Consider the following 16,441-nt stretch of genomic DNA (forward strand, 5'->3'; position numbering starts at 1 on the left):
TTAAGAAACTACTTTCTACGAAAGGAACTCTCGACTTCTTCTCAAGATTTCTCCCTTGTGGCTAAGGAGTAGTCACCCTGCATCCGCAGGCACCATCTAAGAACTCTGCGGTTTGCTGCACGTCCTTCCTCAGGAATCCGACCGACCAGCACGACGAGACCCGGCTTCCCTGGCACCTCTGACCTCTACCTACCTCTACAGCTAAGCTGAGAACCGTAGGTGCGACGAGACCTCGAGGGACCGGCCATCATCAGAACTGCACGACTTCTATCCAGCACGACCGCCGAGGGATCCTCTGGTGAGTGCTTTGGGGTCCGAGAAGCCCCGACCCTGAGCAGCTCCAGCCCCGAAGTCCAGCCCCCCAGCATCTCCACGATCTGCGTGGGGCCCTTCTGCTTTTTGCTGCTCACCGCGTTGTCTGGCTACTAGCCCGCTGGCTTGTGGCCTTCCCGACGACGATCAACGACGACAACACTGCTGGTCTGGTTGCTCCAGACTGGCCCTTCCTCCCTTCCAAAAGAGGAGCACCCCGGAACCTCCTGGTCCACTCCAGATGCCATTTTAGGTCCACCGCGTGGGCTTGAATTTGCCAAGACTTGTTGCCCGAATCCTGGGTCCAGCGACGTCGACAGCATCAACCATCGTGGGACAGCTCGCACCTCCATCCTCTTCGCCGACAACGCCTCCTGGTCCGTGAGACTGCAGAGCCCAGCGTCGCCCACTCACCTGGTCGAGGTGACTTCGCCCAGTGCCATCCTGGTGCCCACATAATCACTGGCTAGTGATTAAGAACTTGGTCCCCTCTGCTTTCAGGTGTCATCGATCTCCGATCCAGGCTTGGATCACTTCGAACTTCTTCACCGGTCGCCTGCCAGCAACTTCTTTCTTCAGGCTCCATAGACTGCAACGAGGATTCCCGACGTCTTTTCAGACCTATGCAGCTGCAGCCCCTGGGCTAGGTAACTTCGGCATTTCGGTGCCCCAGCATAGCCTCACTATCCAAGGGTCCAGATCCTTTACGTTTTTCAGCCTATCTAGTCGGGTTCGCCCGATAACTCTAACTTTGTGAAATCTAGCTACCATCGACTTTGTCCCGCATCCCGCGTGAGAGTGCACACTCTGCACCCGAGTCCCCTAGGCCTCCTACTAGTAATCTGAAGGTTCAGTAACGTAGTCCTAGCGATTCCAAAGCCTATTAGTACAGTACTTACCTGCTAGTAATTTCGCATTCCACTTCTAGAGTATATGGTTTTTCGTGCCCCTCGGGCATTTGTGTAAATTGTGCAACTTAAAGTATTTTCGTAAGAGTTTTTTTGTGTGCTTAGTACCCTGTCCTCATAAAGACTACAGGGCTGTTGTGATCTAAATAAATACACTGTTTATTTTCATAACACTTGTGTGGTATCCTTTCACTTGGTGTTTAAGGGGTATATGTGATGGTATAACAGCTGGCTTAACACGCCCTCTAGAGTTTAGCCCGAAGACTGCTCGTATCCACGCTACTAGGATAGCTGGTCTATAAGTTTGACTTTCAACCAATCATCAATAAGGGTTGTTGGACTGATACATAGTGTTCACTAGAATAGTGAGCACTGCATATCAGGCCACCTTCTCACAGTATCCCTATATCTAACCCTAAAATGGACACATGTATTCCTATCAGTCACTCCTCCTATGGCAGGTCTTATCAATCCTGAAGGCAGAGTGCTTGGAATTATGTGAGATGGTGCTCTGGCATGAGCTGAGCCCGTTTGCAGCTTGCGGAACCAAGTCCTAATAGCTGTTCCATGATAACACGTACCATATACTCTTAAGTGCATTATAATCCTCGCGGTTATTTGCCAACTTTGGTATCGCTTTATCAAAACATGTCGAGTAAGGTGTCATACGAATTGGAATACTAACCCCTCGCCAATTCTGGCGACGGGGTTAGCATTCCACCCTTCTAGAGGGACACGACATGTATGCAACTGTGAACCCCGGTTAAAGCTAACTCGAGCCTCAGCATCACAAAATGGATGCTGCCACCACAGACACGAGTCTGACCTCCTGCTGCTGGGAGTCCTTCCAGCGAGGAGAGCTTGGACAAAGGGTTTCCTGTCAGGGGCGGTGCTAGCACCATCCCAGACAGGGTTTTGTGTATCCTGGGTAGGCAGGGCTTTACAGGAAGGTGACTGCAAGTGGCACCCCGGTGCTCACTACGCATCTGCCGGCTAGAACCAGTTCCAGGGGCACACCAGCCCCTGAGCTGGGGAAAGTCCGGACAAGGGAGAGGGGTGTAACCACCCCCCTCCTGGTCCCACCCATGGGCAGGACCTATTCGCGTGCCAGCCCCTTTTCTTAGAATAAAGGTAGGAGCAGGCCCCCTTCCAAAATTAGATAATTCTGAATCTTGAACTACTTTCCACGAAAGGAACTCTTGATACCTTCTGAAGACTCTCCCTTGTGGCTAAGGAGTAGCCACCCTGCACCCGCAGGCACCATCTAAGCATCGCAGTTTGCTCTAAGTCCATCCTCCGGATCAAGACTGCCCAGCTCGACGAGACCCGGATTCCCTGGCATCTCTGACCTCTACCTGCATCATCAGCCCAGCTGAGATTCGTGGGTGTGACGAGACCTGAGGGACCGGCCATCTTCAAAACTGCACGACGCTTATCCAGCACGACCGCCGAGGGATCCTCGAGTGAGTGCTTTGGGGTTTGAGAAGCCCTAACCCTGAGCAGCCCCAGCACCGAAGTCCAGCCCCCCCAGCATCCACGAGATCTAGGTGGGGCCCTTCTGCTCTTTGCTGCTCACCGCGTTGTCCGGTCACTTGCCTGCTGGCTAGTGGCCCTCCTGACGACGTACCACGACGATTTCACCGCTGGTCTGGTTGCTCCAGACTGGCCCTTGCTCCCTTCCAAAAGAGGAGCACCCCGGACCCTCCTGGTCCACTCCAGACGCCATCTTGACTCCACCGCGTGGGCTTGCCTTTGCCAAGGCTTGTTGCTCCAATCCTGGTTCCAGCATCGCCGACAGCAGACACCTTCGTGGGACAGCTCGCACCTCCAGCCTGGTCGCCGACAACGCCTCCTGGTCCGAGAGACAGCCAAGTCCAGCGTCGCCCACTCACCTTGTCGAGGGGACTTCATCCGGTGCCAACCTGGTGCCCACACAATCACTGGCTAGTGATTAAGAACTGAGTCCCCTCTGCTTTCAGGTCATCTCCATCATCGATCCAGGCTTGGATCACTCCGAACATCTTCACTGGTCGCCTGCCAGCAACAACTTCTTTCAGGCTCCATAGACTGCAATGAGGATTCCCAACGTCTTTTGAACCCTATGCAGCCGCGGCCCCTGGGCTAGGTAACCTGAGCATTTTGGTGCTCCAACGTAGGTTCACTATCTAAGTGTCCAGATCCTTTTTCGTTTTTAGTCTACCTAGTCGGATTCGTCCGGAAACAGTAACTTTACAAATACTAGCATCCATAGACTTTGTCCTGCATCCCGCATGAGAGTGCACACTCTGCACCCGATCTCCCTAGGCCTCCTGCTCCTAACCTTAGGGTTCAGTAGTGTAGTCCTAGCGATCCTGAAGCCTCTGGATCTTGTTACTTACCTGCTAGTATTTCGCATTCCACTTTTAGTGTATATGGTTTTTCGTGCCCCTCTGGCATTTGTGTAAATTGTGCAACTTGTAGTATTTTCGTAAGAGTTTTGTATTGTGCTTAGCTCCCTGACTCATAAAGAGTTCAGGGTAGACTTGTTATTAAATCAAACAATGAGAATCAACCAAGAACACCCCCAGAAAGGCTGAAATACGTGGAGAGCCAGACCCCAGTGCGAACTGTTCCTGAGGGTGACTCACTGCATGGAGTAGCGGCCTTCTTACGAATACTAGGCTCTTCCAAGGGAAGGTGTGCCTTCAAAGTTTATAGCCCGGTTTGCAATGGGACAAAGAAGTAAACGGGTCCATGACTGGTGTTGCAAGAACCACAAGCAAGTCTAAAGTTCAAAATATCCCCATTTGTAGAATATTCACAGAGAACTTCGGCCGGTCTGGTTGTGGCATGCCCAATGTGGGGTGAACGCTGGCAGGCCCCCAGGGACGGTGCACGCCACTCTTGTATCAAAAGTCAATTCCATCCTCACATGTTCAAGCAGGACACTGCGATGCGAGGGACAGCAGGCACCGATTAGCAAGAGAGGACCAGGAGGAGGAAAGGGTTGACACAGGCCCAACACCCAGGGCATCGTAGACATGGCTCACCTGCAATTCACAGGCTGCCCCCAGAACCTCGGGGATTCCACGGCGCAGCTCATGTCCCTGTGGTAAGGCTACAAGGAGAACGACAAAGTAGGGCACCGCCGAGCAGGGCCGCAGCAGCAGTGGCAGTACCTCCTCATAATTCCTGTTGTCTTCCCTTCAGGCTTGGCCCATGCAGCCCGGTCCCGGGCCAGCACCGTTGCCAAGGTGTCACCCATGGGAATCATGCCGTGAGGACAGCAGGAGTTCCTATTGGCAGCAGGGGCTTCAGGAAGTTATGGGTATTCCCAGATTGCCGCCTGAGCAGGTTCCTGAGCCAGGAAGAATGCTGATATGCGGGCTGGCTGACAGAGCTCCAGGGACTCACATCCGCCATCTTGGCTGGCTCAGCAAAACCTGTCTTTCATTAGAATCCAACTTAGTTCATCTACTTGGAAAGGTAGTAAACACTTTCCATCCTATGTATGTTTAAAACTTTGAATCACCTTACAAATGATACATACAAATGTCCATGGCTGAATTTGTTTGCAATTTAAATCATAAATTCAACCAACCTGAAAGCAGTCTTGATCCTGTCCTTTAATGACTAGTCGTAAATTTTGTGTTAAAGCTGATGAGTTATTCCTCAGAATGAGCTTCTGTAGACTAGAAACAAACAAGATTAATTTAGAAGTTTGATACAAAACATTTACTGTTCAAAATAATCAGTTAAGTCTAAAGTAGATTGTCTAATCTGAATGCTAGCCCCAGCAGCATTTACACTTCTAAAATGGTGAAGGAGTTACCCATCAGTCACTGTGAATCCAAAGTCTTCCAGAGTATGCAGGATTTACATACATTTTACAACACAGCATACCTTGAGGTTGAATACAGGAACCAATCCACAATCTAAGTTGCATTCACTTGGAGAAAAAAAGTTATACCATTGAAACATATATCCAGATCTAAATTTAAAAAAAACTCAGAAGTCCCTCATCATCCATTGTCATTGTAGGAGTTCCAGTACGGATAACCTCTTGCTTAATAAATTCCTTCCAAGTTTGTGGAACCTGAACATACAATCCAGGGACCCTTATTTTTCTACACCTTAAGCTTGTGATGGTGTTAAAGAACGATATTGCTTACTCAAAGTTTCTCACCACAGTAGGCAGAGCAAAAGCTATTCTTTGATCACAGTAACTATAGGATCATGGAGATTAGCCACATGCAATCTGGTCCGGCAATACAAAGGAAGAAGGGTTTCAAGTATTGTATACAGCTTTATTCTTTAAATAGTAAAGGTCACAATGTCTAAATGGCCAAAGGGCAAGAGCCACTTACTTTGACAAAGTTATCTGTAAAGGGATTGGGAGGATGTTAAAGAAAGTGCTCATTCAATGCATGGTGTTTCAGTTTAACAACCAAATATACCCACTAAAGTAGATTAAGGTTCTCCAACATATGTAGCAGACTATGATAAACAGAGTATTTGAGGCACAAGGAGGAAACCAGAACTACAGCGATACCATAGTTATCAATAGCCACAACTGTAAACAACCTAAATCACTCAGTTCTCTTTTGGGACTCATTGTTGTAAAGTGTGGAAAATAATACCCGATGTCTTGAATGTTTAAATTGAGGTGAGGAAAGGAAAATGCAACTTACCAGTATGCATCTGTTCTTGGCATGTGGAGCTGCAGATTTGTATACTTTTGCATAGATCGCCATTTGGTGTTGGGCTCGGATGTTTGCACTTTGTTTTTGTCTTGGAAGAAGTCTTTGTAGTCACGAGGCTGGGGAATTCTTCGGTCGACAGTGTGCAAGGGCATCAACTCCAGCCCCAGATTTTTTTTTGCCACGCAGGATTATGATGGAGTAGTGAGAAGTAGAAAAATGTCCTTGTGTAATGTATCTAATTAAGATAATACTGGAACAGATAGAGGTATCCGGGGAGGCGGGTGGGCATACATATCTGCAGCTCTACATGTCAAGAACAGAGGCATACTGGTAAGTAGCATTTTCCGTTCGAGGCTTATGAGCTGTATATTGTATAATTTTGCATAGACAATACAGCAGTTACCTCCTTAGCGGTGGCTACCTGTATCTGTTGCAGTAGTTTGAAAAAGTGTTTTTAATACAGCCTTGCCCACACTAGCTTGTTGTTTTGCCTGCACATCTACAAAATAGTGTTTTATTAAGGTGTGTGGTGTAGCCCAACTTGCTGCTTTGCATATGTCATCTAGGGGAAGTTCCCTAAGAATGCCATAGAAGCCCCTAGTTTGCGTGTAGAATGAGCTCTAGGGGGAATGGTTAATGTGTGTATGTATTTAACAATCCACCTTGCAATTCCTGCTTTGGATATGGGATTGCCCTTATGAGGTGGGGAGAAAGCCACAAAGAGTTGTTTGGTTTTCCTAAAGGATTTTGTTCTCTCAATGTAGTAGAGTATTGCTCTTTTAACATCTACGGTGTGTAGAGCTCGTTCTGCCATTGAGTCTAGTTGAGGAAAAAACACAAAGTTCAACAGACTGGTTGAGATGGAAGGCAGACATTACTTTGGACCAAAAATTTGGCTTAGTCCTAAGAACCACTTTGTTGTGATGGATTTGTAAAACAAGCATTGGAAATGCAATAGGGCTCGCATTAGGAAAGTTTGAGCTATTGGTCTTATAAATGATTTTTTTTATTTATGTGTTTTTTTTTAAATAGCTAAATTAATAGCTTTGTCATTTACAATGCCAATAGTTATAACTTTCGCAAATGTGACACCTATAGCATTTGTAATGCAACATGTTTTGTATTTACGTGACTTAGATGTATTGATATTACAAATAACAATGGCTTTTAATTTTTAAAAATAATTAATACTTAAATAATTTATTTAATTTGTAATGGCAATAGCTTAAACTTTTGTAAATAACTTTTGTGAAGATTATGTTCAGTGTTTTTTATTGTGACGAAAATTCAAGAACAGAAGTGAAATATTAACATCTTTTTGTGATTTGTAATAAAGCGTGAAAGCTTGAAAACAGCTTGAAACATTGAAAGAACATATTTGAACCAGTGATGCTGTGGTTGCGCTGAGTGATGCTGTGGTTTCGCTGAGAGATGCTGTGGTTGCGCTGAGTGATGCTGTGGTTACGCTGAGTGATGCTGTGGTTACGCTGAGTGATGCTGTGGTTGCGCTGAGTGGTGTGTGCATCGGTGGAGCTTAGCGGGTGCATCAGTGGAGCTGTTTGCGGGGTGCATTGGTGGAGCTTAGTTGGAGCATTGGCGGAGCTGTGTGGTGGGTGCATCGGTGGAGCTGTGGTGGGTGCCTTGGCGGAGCTGTGTGGTGGGTGCATCGGCGGAGCTGTGTGGTGGGTGCATCGGCGGAGCTGTGTGGTGGGTGCATCGGCGGAGCTGTGTGGTGGGTGCATCGGCGGAGCTGTGTGGTGGGTGCATCGGCGGAGCTGTGTGGTGGGTGCATCGGCGGAGCTGTGTCAGTGGAGCTGTGTGGTGGGTGCATCGGTGGAGCTGTGTGGTGGGTGCCTCGGTGGAGCTGTGTGGTGGGTGCATCGGTGGAGCTGTGTGGTGGGTGCCTCGGTGGAGCTGTGTGGTGGGTGCCTCGGTGGAGCTGTGTGGTGGGTGCCTCGGTGGAGCTGTGTGGTGGGTGCCTCGGTGGAGCTGTGTGGTGGGTGGCTCCTTGGAGCTGTGTGGTGGGTGCCTCGGTGGAGCTGTGTGGTGGGTGCATCGGTGGAGCTGTGTGGTGGGTGCATCGGTGGAGCTGTGTGGTGGGTGCATCTGTGGAGCTGTGTGCTGGGTGCCTCGGTGGAGCTGTGTGCCTCGGTGGAGCTGTGTGGTGGGTGCATCGGTGGAGCTGTGTGGTGGGTGCATCGGTGGAGCTGTGTGGTGGGTGCATTGGTGGAGCTGTGTCGGTGGAGCTGTGTGGTGGGTGCATCGGTGGAGCTGGGTGGTGGGTGCATTGGTGGAGCTGTGTCGGTGGAGCTGTGTGGTGGCTGCATCGGTGGAGCTGTGTGGTGGGTGCATTGGTGGAGCTGTGTGGTGGGTGCATCGGTGGAGCTGGGTGGTGGGTGCATCGGTGGAGCTGTGTCGGTGGAGCTGTGTGGTGGCTGCATCGGTGGAGCTGTGTGGTGGGTGCATCGGTGAAGCTGTGTGGTGGGTGCATCGGTGGAGCTGTGTGGTGGGGGCATCTGTGGAGCTCTGTGGTGGGGGCATCTGTGGAGCTCTGTGGTGGGGGCATCTGTGGAGCTCTGTGGTGGGTGCATCGGTGGAGCTGTGTGGTGGGTGCCTCGGTGTAGCTGTGTGCCTCGGTGGAGCTGTGTGGTGGGTGCCTCGGTGTACCTGTGTGCCTCGGTGGAGCTGTGTGGTGGGTGCATCGGTGGAGCTGTGTGGTGGGTGCATCGGTGGAGCTGTGTGGTGGGTGCATCGGTGGAGCTGTGTGGTGGGTGCATCGGTGGAGCTGTGTGGTTGGTGCATCGGTGGAGCTGTGTGGTGGGTGCATCAGTGGAGCTGTGTGGTGGGTGCATCGGTGGAGCTGTGTGCTGGGTGCCTCGGTGGAGCTGTGTGGTGGGTGGCTCTGTGGAGCTGTGTGGTGGGTGCCTCTGTGGAGCTGTGTGGTGGGTGCCTCTGTGGAGCTGTGTGGTGGGTGCCTCTGTGGAGCTGTGTGGTGGGTGCCTCGGTGGAGCTGTGTGGTGGGTGCATCGGTGGAGCTGTGTGGTGGGTGCCTCGGTGGAGCTGCGTGGTGGGTGCCTCGGTGGAGCTGTGTCTTGGGTGCATCAGTGGAGCTGTGTGGTGGGGTCATCTGTGGAGCTCTGTGGTGGGGTCATCTGTGGAGCTCTGTGGTGGGTGCATCGGTGGAGCTGTGTCGGTGGAGCTGTGTGGTGGTTGCATCAGTGGAGCTGTGTGGTGGGTGCATCGGTGGAGCTGTGTCGGTGGAGCTGTGTGGTGGGTGCATCGGTGGAGGTGGGTGCATCAGTGGAGCTGTGTGGTGGGTGCATCAGTGGAGCTGTGTGGTGGGTGCCTCGATGGAGCTGTGTGGTGGGTGCCTCGGTGGAGCTGTGCGTTGGGTGCCTCGGTGGAGCTGTGCGGTGGGTGCCTCGGTGGAGCTGTGTGGTGGGTGCATCTGTGGAGCTGTGTGGTGGGTGCTTCGGTGGAGCTGAGTGGTGGGTGCATCGGTGGAGCTGTGTGGTGGGTGGCTCTGTGGAGCTGTGTGGTGGGTGCCTCGGTGGAGCTGTGTGGTGGGTGCCTAGGTGGAGCTGTGTGCTGGGTGCCTAGGTGGAGCTGTGTGGTGGGTGCCTCGGTGGAGCTGTGTGGTGGGTGCCTCGGTGGAGCTGTGTGGTGGGTGCCTCGGTGGAGCTGTGTGGTGGGTGCCTCGGTGGAGCTGTGTGGTGGGTGCATCGGTGGATCTGTGTGGTGGGTTCATCGGTGGAGCTGTGTAGGTGGAGCTGTGTGTGGGTGCCTTGGTGGAGCTGTATGGTGGGTGCCTTGGTGGAGCTGTATGGTGGGTGCCTTGGTGGAGCTGTGTGGTGGGTGCCTCTGTGGAGCTGTGTGGTGGGTGCCTCTGTGGAGCTGTGTGGTGGGTGCCTCTGTGGAGTTGTGTGGTGGGTGCATTGGTGGAGCTATGTCAGTGGAGCTGTGTGGTGGGTGCATCGGTGGAGCTGTGTGGTGGGTGCCTCGGTGGAGCTGTGTGGTGGGTGCATCGGTGGAGCTGTGTGGTGGGTGCCTCGGTGGAGCTGTGTGGTGGGTGCCTCGGTGGAGCTGTGTGGTGGGTGCCTCGGTGGAGCTGTGTGGTGGGTGCATAGGTGGAGCTGTGTGGTGGGTGCATCGGTCGAGCTGTGTGGTGGGTGCATCGGTCGAGCTGTGTGGTGGGTGCCTCGGTCGAGCTGTGTGGTGGGTGCCTCGGTGGAGCTGTGTCTTGGGTGCATCAGTGGAGCTGTGTGGTGGGGTCATCTGTGGAGCTCTGTGGTGGGTGCGTCGGTGGAGCTGTGTGGTGGTTGCATCAGTGGAGCTGTGTGGTGGGTGCATCGGTGGAGCTGTGTCGGTGGAGCTGTGTGGTGGGTGCATCGGTGGAGGTGGGTGCATCAGTGGAGCTGTGTGGTGGGTGCATCTGTGGAGCTGTGTGGTGGGTGCATCGGTGGAGCTGTGTGGTGGGTGCATCAGTGGAGCTGGGTGGTGGGTGCATCGGTGGAGCTGGGTGGTGGGTGCATCGGTGGAGCTGGGTGGTGGGTGCATCTGTGGAGCTGGGTGGTGGGTGCATCTGTGGAGCTGTGTGGTGGGTGCCTCTGTGGAGCTGTGTGGTGGGTGCCTCGGTGGAGCTGTGTGGTGGGTGCATCGGTGGAGCTGTGTGGTGGGTGCCTCGGTGGAGCTGCGTGGTGGGTGCCTTGGTGGGGCTGCGTGGTGGGTGCCTCGGTGGAGCTGTGTCTTGGGTGCATCAGTGGAGCTGTGTGGTGGGGTCATCTGTGGAGCTCTGTGGTGGGTGCATCGGTGGAGCTGTGTAGGTGGAGCTGTGTGGTGAGTGCCTTGGTGGAGCTGTATGGTGGGTGCCTTGGTGGAGCTGTGTGGTGTGTGCATCGGTGGAGCTGTGTGGTGGGTGCCTCTGTGGAGCTCTGTGGTGGGTGTATTGGTGGAGCTGTGTCATGGGAGCTGTGTGGTGGGTGTATCGGTGGAGCTGTGTGGTGGGTGCCTCGGTGGAGCTGTGTGGTGGGTGCATCGGTGGAGCTGTGTGGTTGGTGCCTCGGTGGAGCTGTGTGGTGGGTGCATCTGTGGATCTGTGTGGTGGGTGCCTTGGTGGAGCTGTGTGGTGGGTGCATAGGTGGAGCTGTGTGGTGGGTGCATCGGTGGAGCTGTGTGGTGGGTGGCTCGGTGGAGCTGTGTGGTGGGTGGCTCTGTGGAGCTGTGTGGTGGGTGCCTCGGTGAAGCTGTGTGGTGGGTGCATAGGTGGAGCTGTGTGGTGGGTGCATCGGTGGAGCTGTGTGGTGGGTGCCTCGGTGGAACTGTGTGGTGGGTGCATCGGTGGAGCTGTGTAGGTGGAGCTGTGTGGTGGGCGCCTTGGTGGAGCTGTATGGTGGGTGCCTTGGTGGAGCTCTGTGGTGGGTGCATCGGTGGAGCTGTGTGGTGGGTGCCTCTGTGGAGCTGTGTGGTGGGTGCATTGGTGGAGCTGTGTCAGTGGAGCTGTGTGGTGGGTGCATCGGTGGCGCTGTGTGGTGGGTGCCTCGGTGGAGCTGTGTGGTGGGTGCATCGGTGGAGCTGTGTGGTGGGTGCATCGGTGGAGCTGTGTGGTTGGTGCCTCGGTGGAGCTGTGTGGTTGGTGCCTCGGTGGAGCTGTGGGGTGGGTGCATCGGTGGAGCTGTGTGGTGGGTGCATCGGTGGAGCTGTGTGGTGGGTGGCTCGGTGGAGCTGTGTGGTGGGTGCATAGGTGGAGCTGTGTGGTGGGTGCATCAGTGGAGCTGTGTGGTGGGGTCATCTGTGGAGCTCTGTGGTGGGTGCATCGGTGGAGCTGTGTCGGTGGAGCTGTGTGGTGGTTGCATCAGTGGAGCTGTGTGGTGGGTGCATCGGTGGAGCTGTGTCGGTGGAGCTGTGTGGTGGGTGCATCGGTGGAGCTGTGTCGGTGGAGCTGTGTGGTGGGTGCATCGGTGGAGGTGGGTGCATCAGTGGAGCTGTGTGGTAGGTGCCTCGGTGGAGCTGTGTGGTGGGTGCCTCGGTGGAGCTGTGTGGTGGGTGCCTCGGTGGAGCTGTGTGGTGGGTGCATCTGTGGAGCTGTGTGGTGGGTGCATCTGTGGAGCTGTGTGGTGGGTGCATCTGTGGAGCTGTGTGGTGGGTGCATCTGTGGAGCTGTGTGGTGGGTGCCTCGGTGGAGCTGTGTGGTGGGTGCCTCGGTGGAGCTGTGTGGTGGGTGCCTCGGTGGAGCTGTGTGGTGGGTGCCTCGGTGGAGCTGTGTGGTGGGTGGCTCTGTGGAGCTGTGTGGTGGGTGCATAGGTGGAGCTGTGTGGTGGGTGCCTCGGTGGAGCTGTGTGGTGGGTGCCTCGGTGGAGCTGTGTGGTGGGTGCCTCGGTGGAGCTGTGTGGTGGGTGCCTCGGTGGAGCTGTGTGGTGGGTGCATCGGTGGAACTGTGTGGTGGGTGCATCGGTGGAGCTGTGTAGGTGGAGCTGTGTGGTGAGTGCCTTGGTGGAGCTGTATGGTGGGTGCCTTGGTGGAGCTGTGTGGTGTGTGCATCGGTGGAGCTGTGTGGTGGGTGCCTCTGTGGAGCTGTGTGGTGGGTGCATTGGTGGAGCTGTGTCATGGGAGCTGTGTGGTGGGTGTATCGGTGGAGCTGTGTGGTGGGTGCCTCGGTGTAGCTGTGTGGTGGGTGCATCGGTGGAGCTGTGTGGTTGGTGCCTCGGTGGAGCTGTGTGGTGGGTGCATCAGTGGAGCTGTGTGGTGGGTGGCTCTGTGGAGCTGTGTGGTGGGTGCCTCAGTGGAGCTGTGTGGTGGGTGCATAGGTGGAGCTGTGTGGTGGGTGCATAGGTGGAGCTGTGTGGTGGGTGCATAGGTGGAGCTGTGTGGTGGGTGCATAGGTGGAGCTGTGTGGTGGGTGCATCGGTGGAGCTGTGTGGTGGGTGCCTCGGTGGAGCTGTGTCTTGGGTGCATCAGTGGAGCTGTGTGGTGGGGTCATCTGTGGAGCTCTGTGGTGGGTGCATCGGTGGAGCTGTGTCGGTGGAGCTGTGTGGTGGTTGCATCAGTGGAGCTGTGTGGTGGGTGCATCGGCGGAGCTGTGTCGGTGGAGCTGTGTGGTGGGTGCATCGGTGGAGGTGGGTGCATCAGTGGAGCTGTGTGGTGGGTGCATCTGTGGAGCTGTGTGGTGGGTGCATCGGTGGAGCTGGGTGGTGGGTGCATCGGTGGAGCTGGGTGGTGGGTGCATCTGTGGAGCTGTGTGGTGGGTGCATCTGTGGAGCTGTGTGGTGGGTGCATCTGTGGAGCTGGGTGGTGGGTGCATCTGTGGAGCTGGGTGGTGGGTGCATCTGTGGAGCTGGGTGCATCTGTGGAGCTGTGTGGTGGGTGCCTCGGTGGAGCTGTGTGGTGGGTGCCTCGGTGGAGCTGTGTGGTGGGTGCCTCGGTGGAGCTGTGTGGTGGGTGCATCGGTGGAGCTGCGCGGTGGGTGGCTCTGTGGAGCTGTGTAGGTGGAGCTGTGTGGTGGGTGGCACTTTTTATAAATCATTAGTAAAAGAGATCAATGAAATTCAACTAAAACCCATATATAGCAGAAGAGGAGAAAGCTCTAGTAACGGGATTCAGGATGAATGTATATCTTTGAAGCAAATCGCCAGCATGTGAAAGGTGTAAAAAAGCAATCAGCATAAAACGAAAATGCCAGCAAAAGACTTTATAAAATTCTGTGTGGCCCTGATAAAATAATTAGAGCGTTTATTATATCATGACCAACAATGGTTATTGTTTCAAGAGCAGCATGCGAGATGGTTAGGGGCTGCAATATAAACAAGCCCTCTGCATTGCTGTGGTGGGGCCGGGAGCAGCAGCCTTTGATGTGCTGACCGGCCGGCCGTGCATGACTAATTAGGGGAGGAGAAATGCCGGCTGAGGGAAGCTTGAGATGCCCGAGGAGGCTCGTGGCTTTGATGTGCACGCGCTCTCGGGCACTCAAAGAAATCGCAGAGTTGGTTTAACTCTGTTTAAGCTGCAATATAGCTCGCCAGCTATGCGCAAGCGCACAGCAGGCGAGCCCTAATAAAAATGTTTCTTTTATGGTTAATGCCTGGCGTTCACTAACTCTTCTGAGAGATGTGATAACAACTAAGAAGGCCACTTTCCAAGTGAGGAACGGTAGTTCGCATCTGTGGACAGGTTCAAAAGGGGGGGTCCACAAGCCTGGTAAGGACCACATTAAGGTTTCACACCAGAGAGGGTGGAACTTTTGATGGAATTATTCTTTTAAGTCCTTCCATAAAAGCTTTGATAGCAGGAACTCGGATCAAAGACAAGTGTTGTCTGATTTGTAGATAGGCTGCTAGGGCAGCTAGATGTAACCTAATAAATGTATATGCTAGATTACATTGTTGTAGATGCAAGAGGTAACAGATTATTTTCTGAATGGAAGCATCTAGTGGGTTGATTTTGTTGTGTTTACAATAAATGACAAATCGTTTCCATTTTGCTGCAGAGCCTGCCCTGGTGGTAGGGCGTCTAGCCGCTTTAATAACGTTTATACAGTCTGGCGGGATATTAAAGTAGCCAAACTCTAAGATTTTAGGTGCCAGATTGCAAGGTTGAGTTGATTGGGATCTGGATGTCTTATTTCTCCATGGTTCTGAGTGAGAAGCTTGGGTAAGAAGCGTAGCTTTTGATGAGGAACTACTGATAGTTCAAATAGGGTTGTAAACCATAGCTGTCATGCCCATGTTGGAGCAACTAGGATCATTGTGAGGGAGTGCTGTTTGAGTTTCAGAACCACTAACGGAATGAGTGGGAGAGGCAAACAAGCGTAAGCAAATTTGCCTGACCAGTTCATCCATAGCACATTTCCATTGGACAATTGGTATGGAAGGTGACTGCAAGGCTCCCATAGACTTATCAGTCTGTGTAATTTTTCATCTTTTCTAAAGATGTGTCCACTGCAGGGCCAAACAGGTGCTCGTGGTCAAAGGGCTGATTAAGGATACAGTTCTGCACTTCCTGTTTAAAGCCAGATATCCTGAGCCAGGCATGTCTGCGTAGTAAAACACTAGTATTTACTGCGCGGGACGCGGTGTCTGCTGCGTCTAGCGCACACTTGATGGATGTGTCTGATTAAACACAGTATTGCTCCAGAGCAAAGGACAAATTAACATTCAAAATTCAACCATATCAAATTATCAGTCCAATAAAGTTTCCAGATTCAAGGTGTTCTCAAGTAGTTCTCTTCTTTATTTCCTTGTTTCCTTTGTTCTTATCACAATTGTAGTTATTTTATACATTCATTCTTGGTGGTGAGTTGGTATAGATGACATCACCAAATGTATCCAATACCCGATACGTCTTTAGTCTCAGGGAAAATCACCCGACTACTTCCTCAGGGCAAGCACAAATCTCTAAGCAAGTCATCACATTCCGGGTAAGGCCTGTGTGTGGTCCCAGAAAACATGGGTCTAAAAAATATAATTCATATGCAGTACGTATCCTTCAGCGATGTGACGTTTTTTGCTAATAATTATCTTGGGCGACCTTATAATCTGGTCTGGATAGATGTAAATAGAATCAGTTCATATAGCGGAGAGTACTCCTGCCGTTACTGACTTTTGAACCGACGATGACAGCAGGAGTAATCTCCACTATATGAACTAATTCTATTTACATCTAGCCGGACCAGATTATAAATTCGCCCGATATTTGTGCTTGCCCTGAGAAAGTCGTCGGGTGACTTTCCCCCCCCCGAGACGAAACACGTGTCGGCTATTGGCTACATTTGGTGATGTCATCTATACCAACTCACCACCAAGAAATACGAGCTACTTACCTTCCGTAACGATGTATCTGGTAGAGACGTTTCTAGCCGCAGACTCCATAACGTAGAATTATCCCCAGGGATTCGACTGGATCCGGAAAATGTTTTGCCACAGCATCCCTGCACGCCGAGGGAACGGCATCACGCGACTCAGCCCAGGCGTCGTCCGCGTACGTGACATCAGCGAAGTCACATTAAGTACCACCCCGGCGCGCCTTTGTCAGTTTTCTTCGGAGAACTTTTCCGCGCCACAACGTGGAGCCAACGGACAAAACTGTGAGAGTATGGGAACAGTGTGCGAAAAAGCAAAAAAATTGGAAAAAGGAATGGCGACAAACACCATAAGGAGCAGTGCCAACACTGCAGTACCCAAAGGCAGGGAAAAGAAGAACGAACAGAGCGCAGCCCTGAGCAGCAACCCTGCCAGTACGGGGACAGCCCCCGTTGGAGACAAGAAACATATGGAAAAGTGTCATAACATGTAACAGGACTACAACCCCAACCAATAGCAATGAAGGGGAACCAGTTTGAGACAAACAAGGAACAAACCACCACCAAGACAGCCCCAACACAGGGTGTGAGGACCCCCCTAAGGAACAAAGGGGGGAGGCACGGCCAAAAGACCCCAACCTAGAGGATAGCAGAGGGGCCAGAACCCTTAGTAAGAAAGGTGAGGGGTGAGAGAAAGGTAGACCCCAGCCTGGAGCAACCAGATCAGAAGGCCACAGAAGCACCTATAA

The 16,441-nt window shown here is 52.8% G+C and overlaps 1 protein-coding gene across 1 annotated transcript in view; it reads right to left on the minus strand.

Annotated features, from left to right (window-relative positions):
- CEP192 (centrosomal protein 192) overlaps window positions 1-16,441 on the minus strand; it is a 1,919,503-nt gene that overhangs the window by 705,912 nt on the left and 1,197,150 nt on the right. The window contains exon 30 of the mRNA XM_086965571.1: window positions 4,801-4,891. Within this exon, the coding sequence (XP_086821697.1) occupies window positions 4,801-4,891 (91 nt within the window). The remainder of the gene's footprint in view (window positions 1-4,800; window positions 4,892-16,441) is intronic.

The sequence above is a fragment of the Lissotriton vulgaris genome, chromosome 4_1 (assembly GCF_964263255.1).
Source record: "Lissotriton vulgaris chromosome 4_1, aLisVul1.2, whole genome shotgun sequence".
In the NCBI taxonomy this organism is placed as follows: domain Eukaryota; kingdom Metazoa; phylum Chordata; class Amphibia; order Caudata; family Salamandridae; genus Lissotriton; species Lissotriton vulgaris.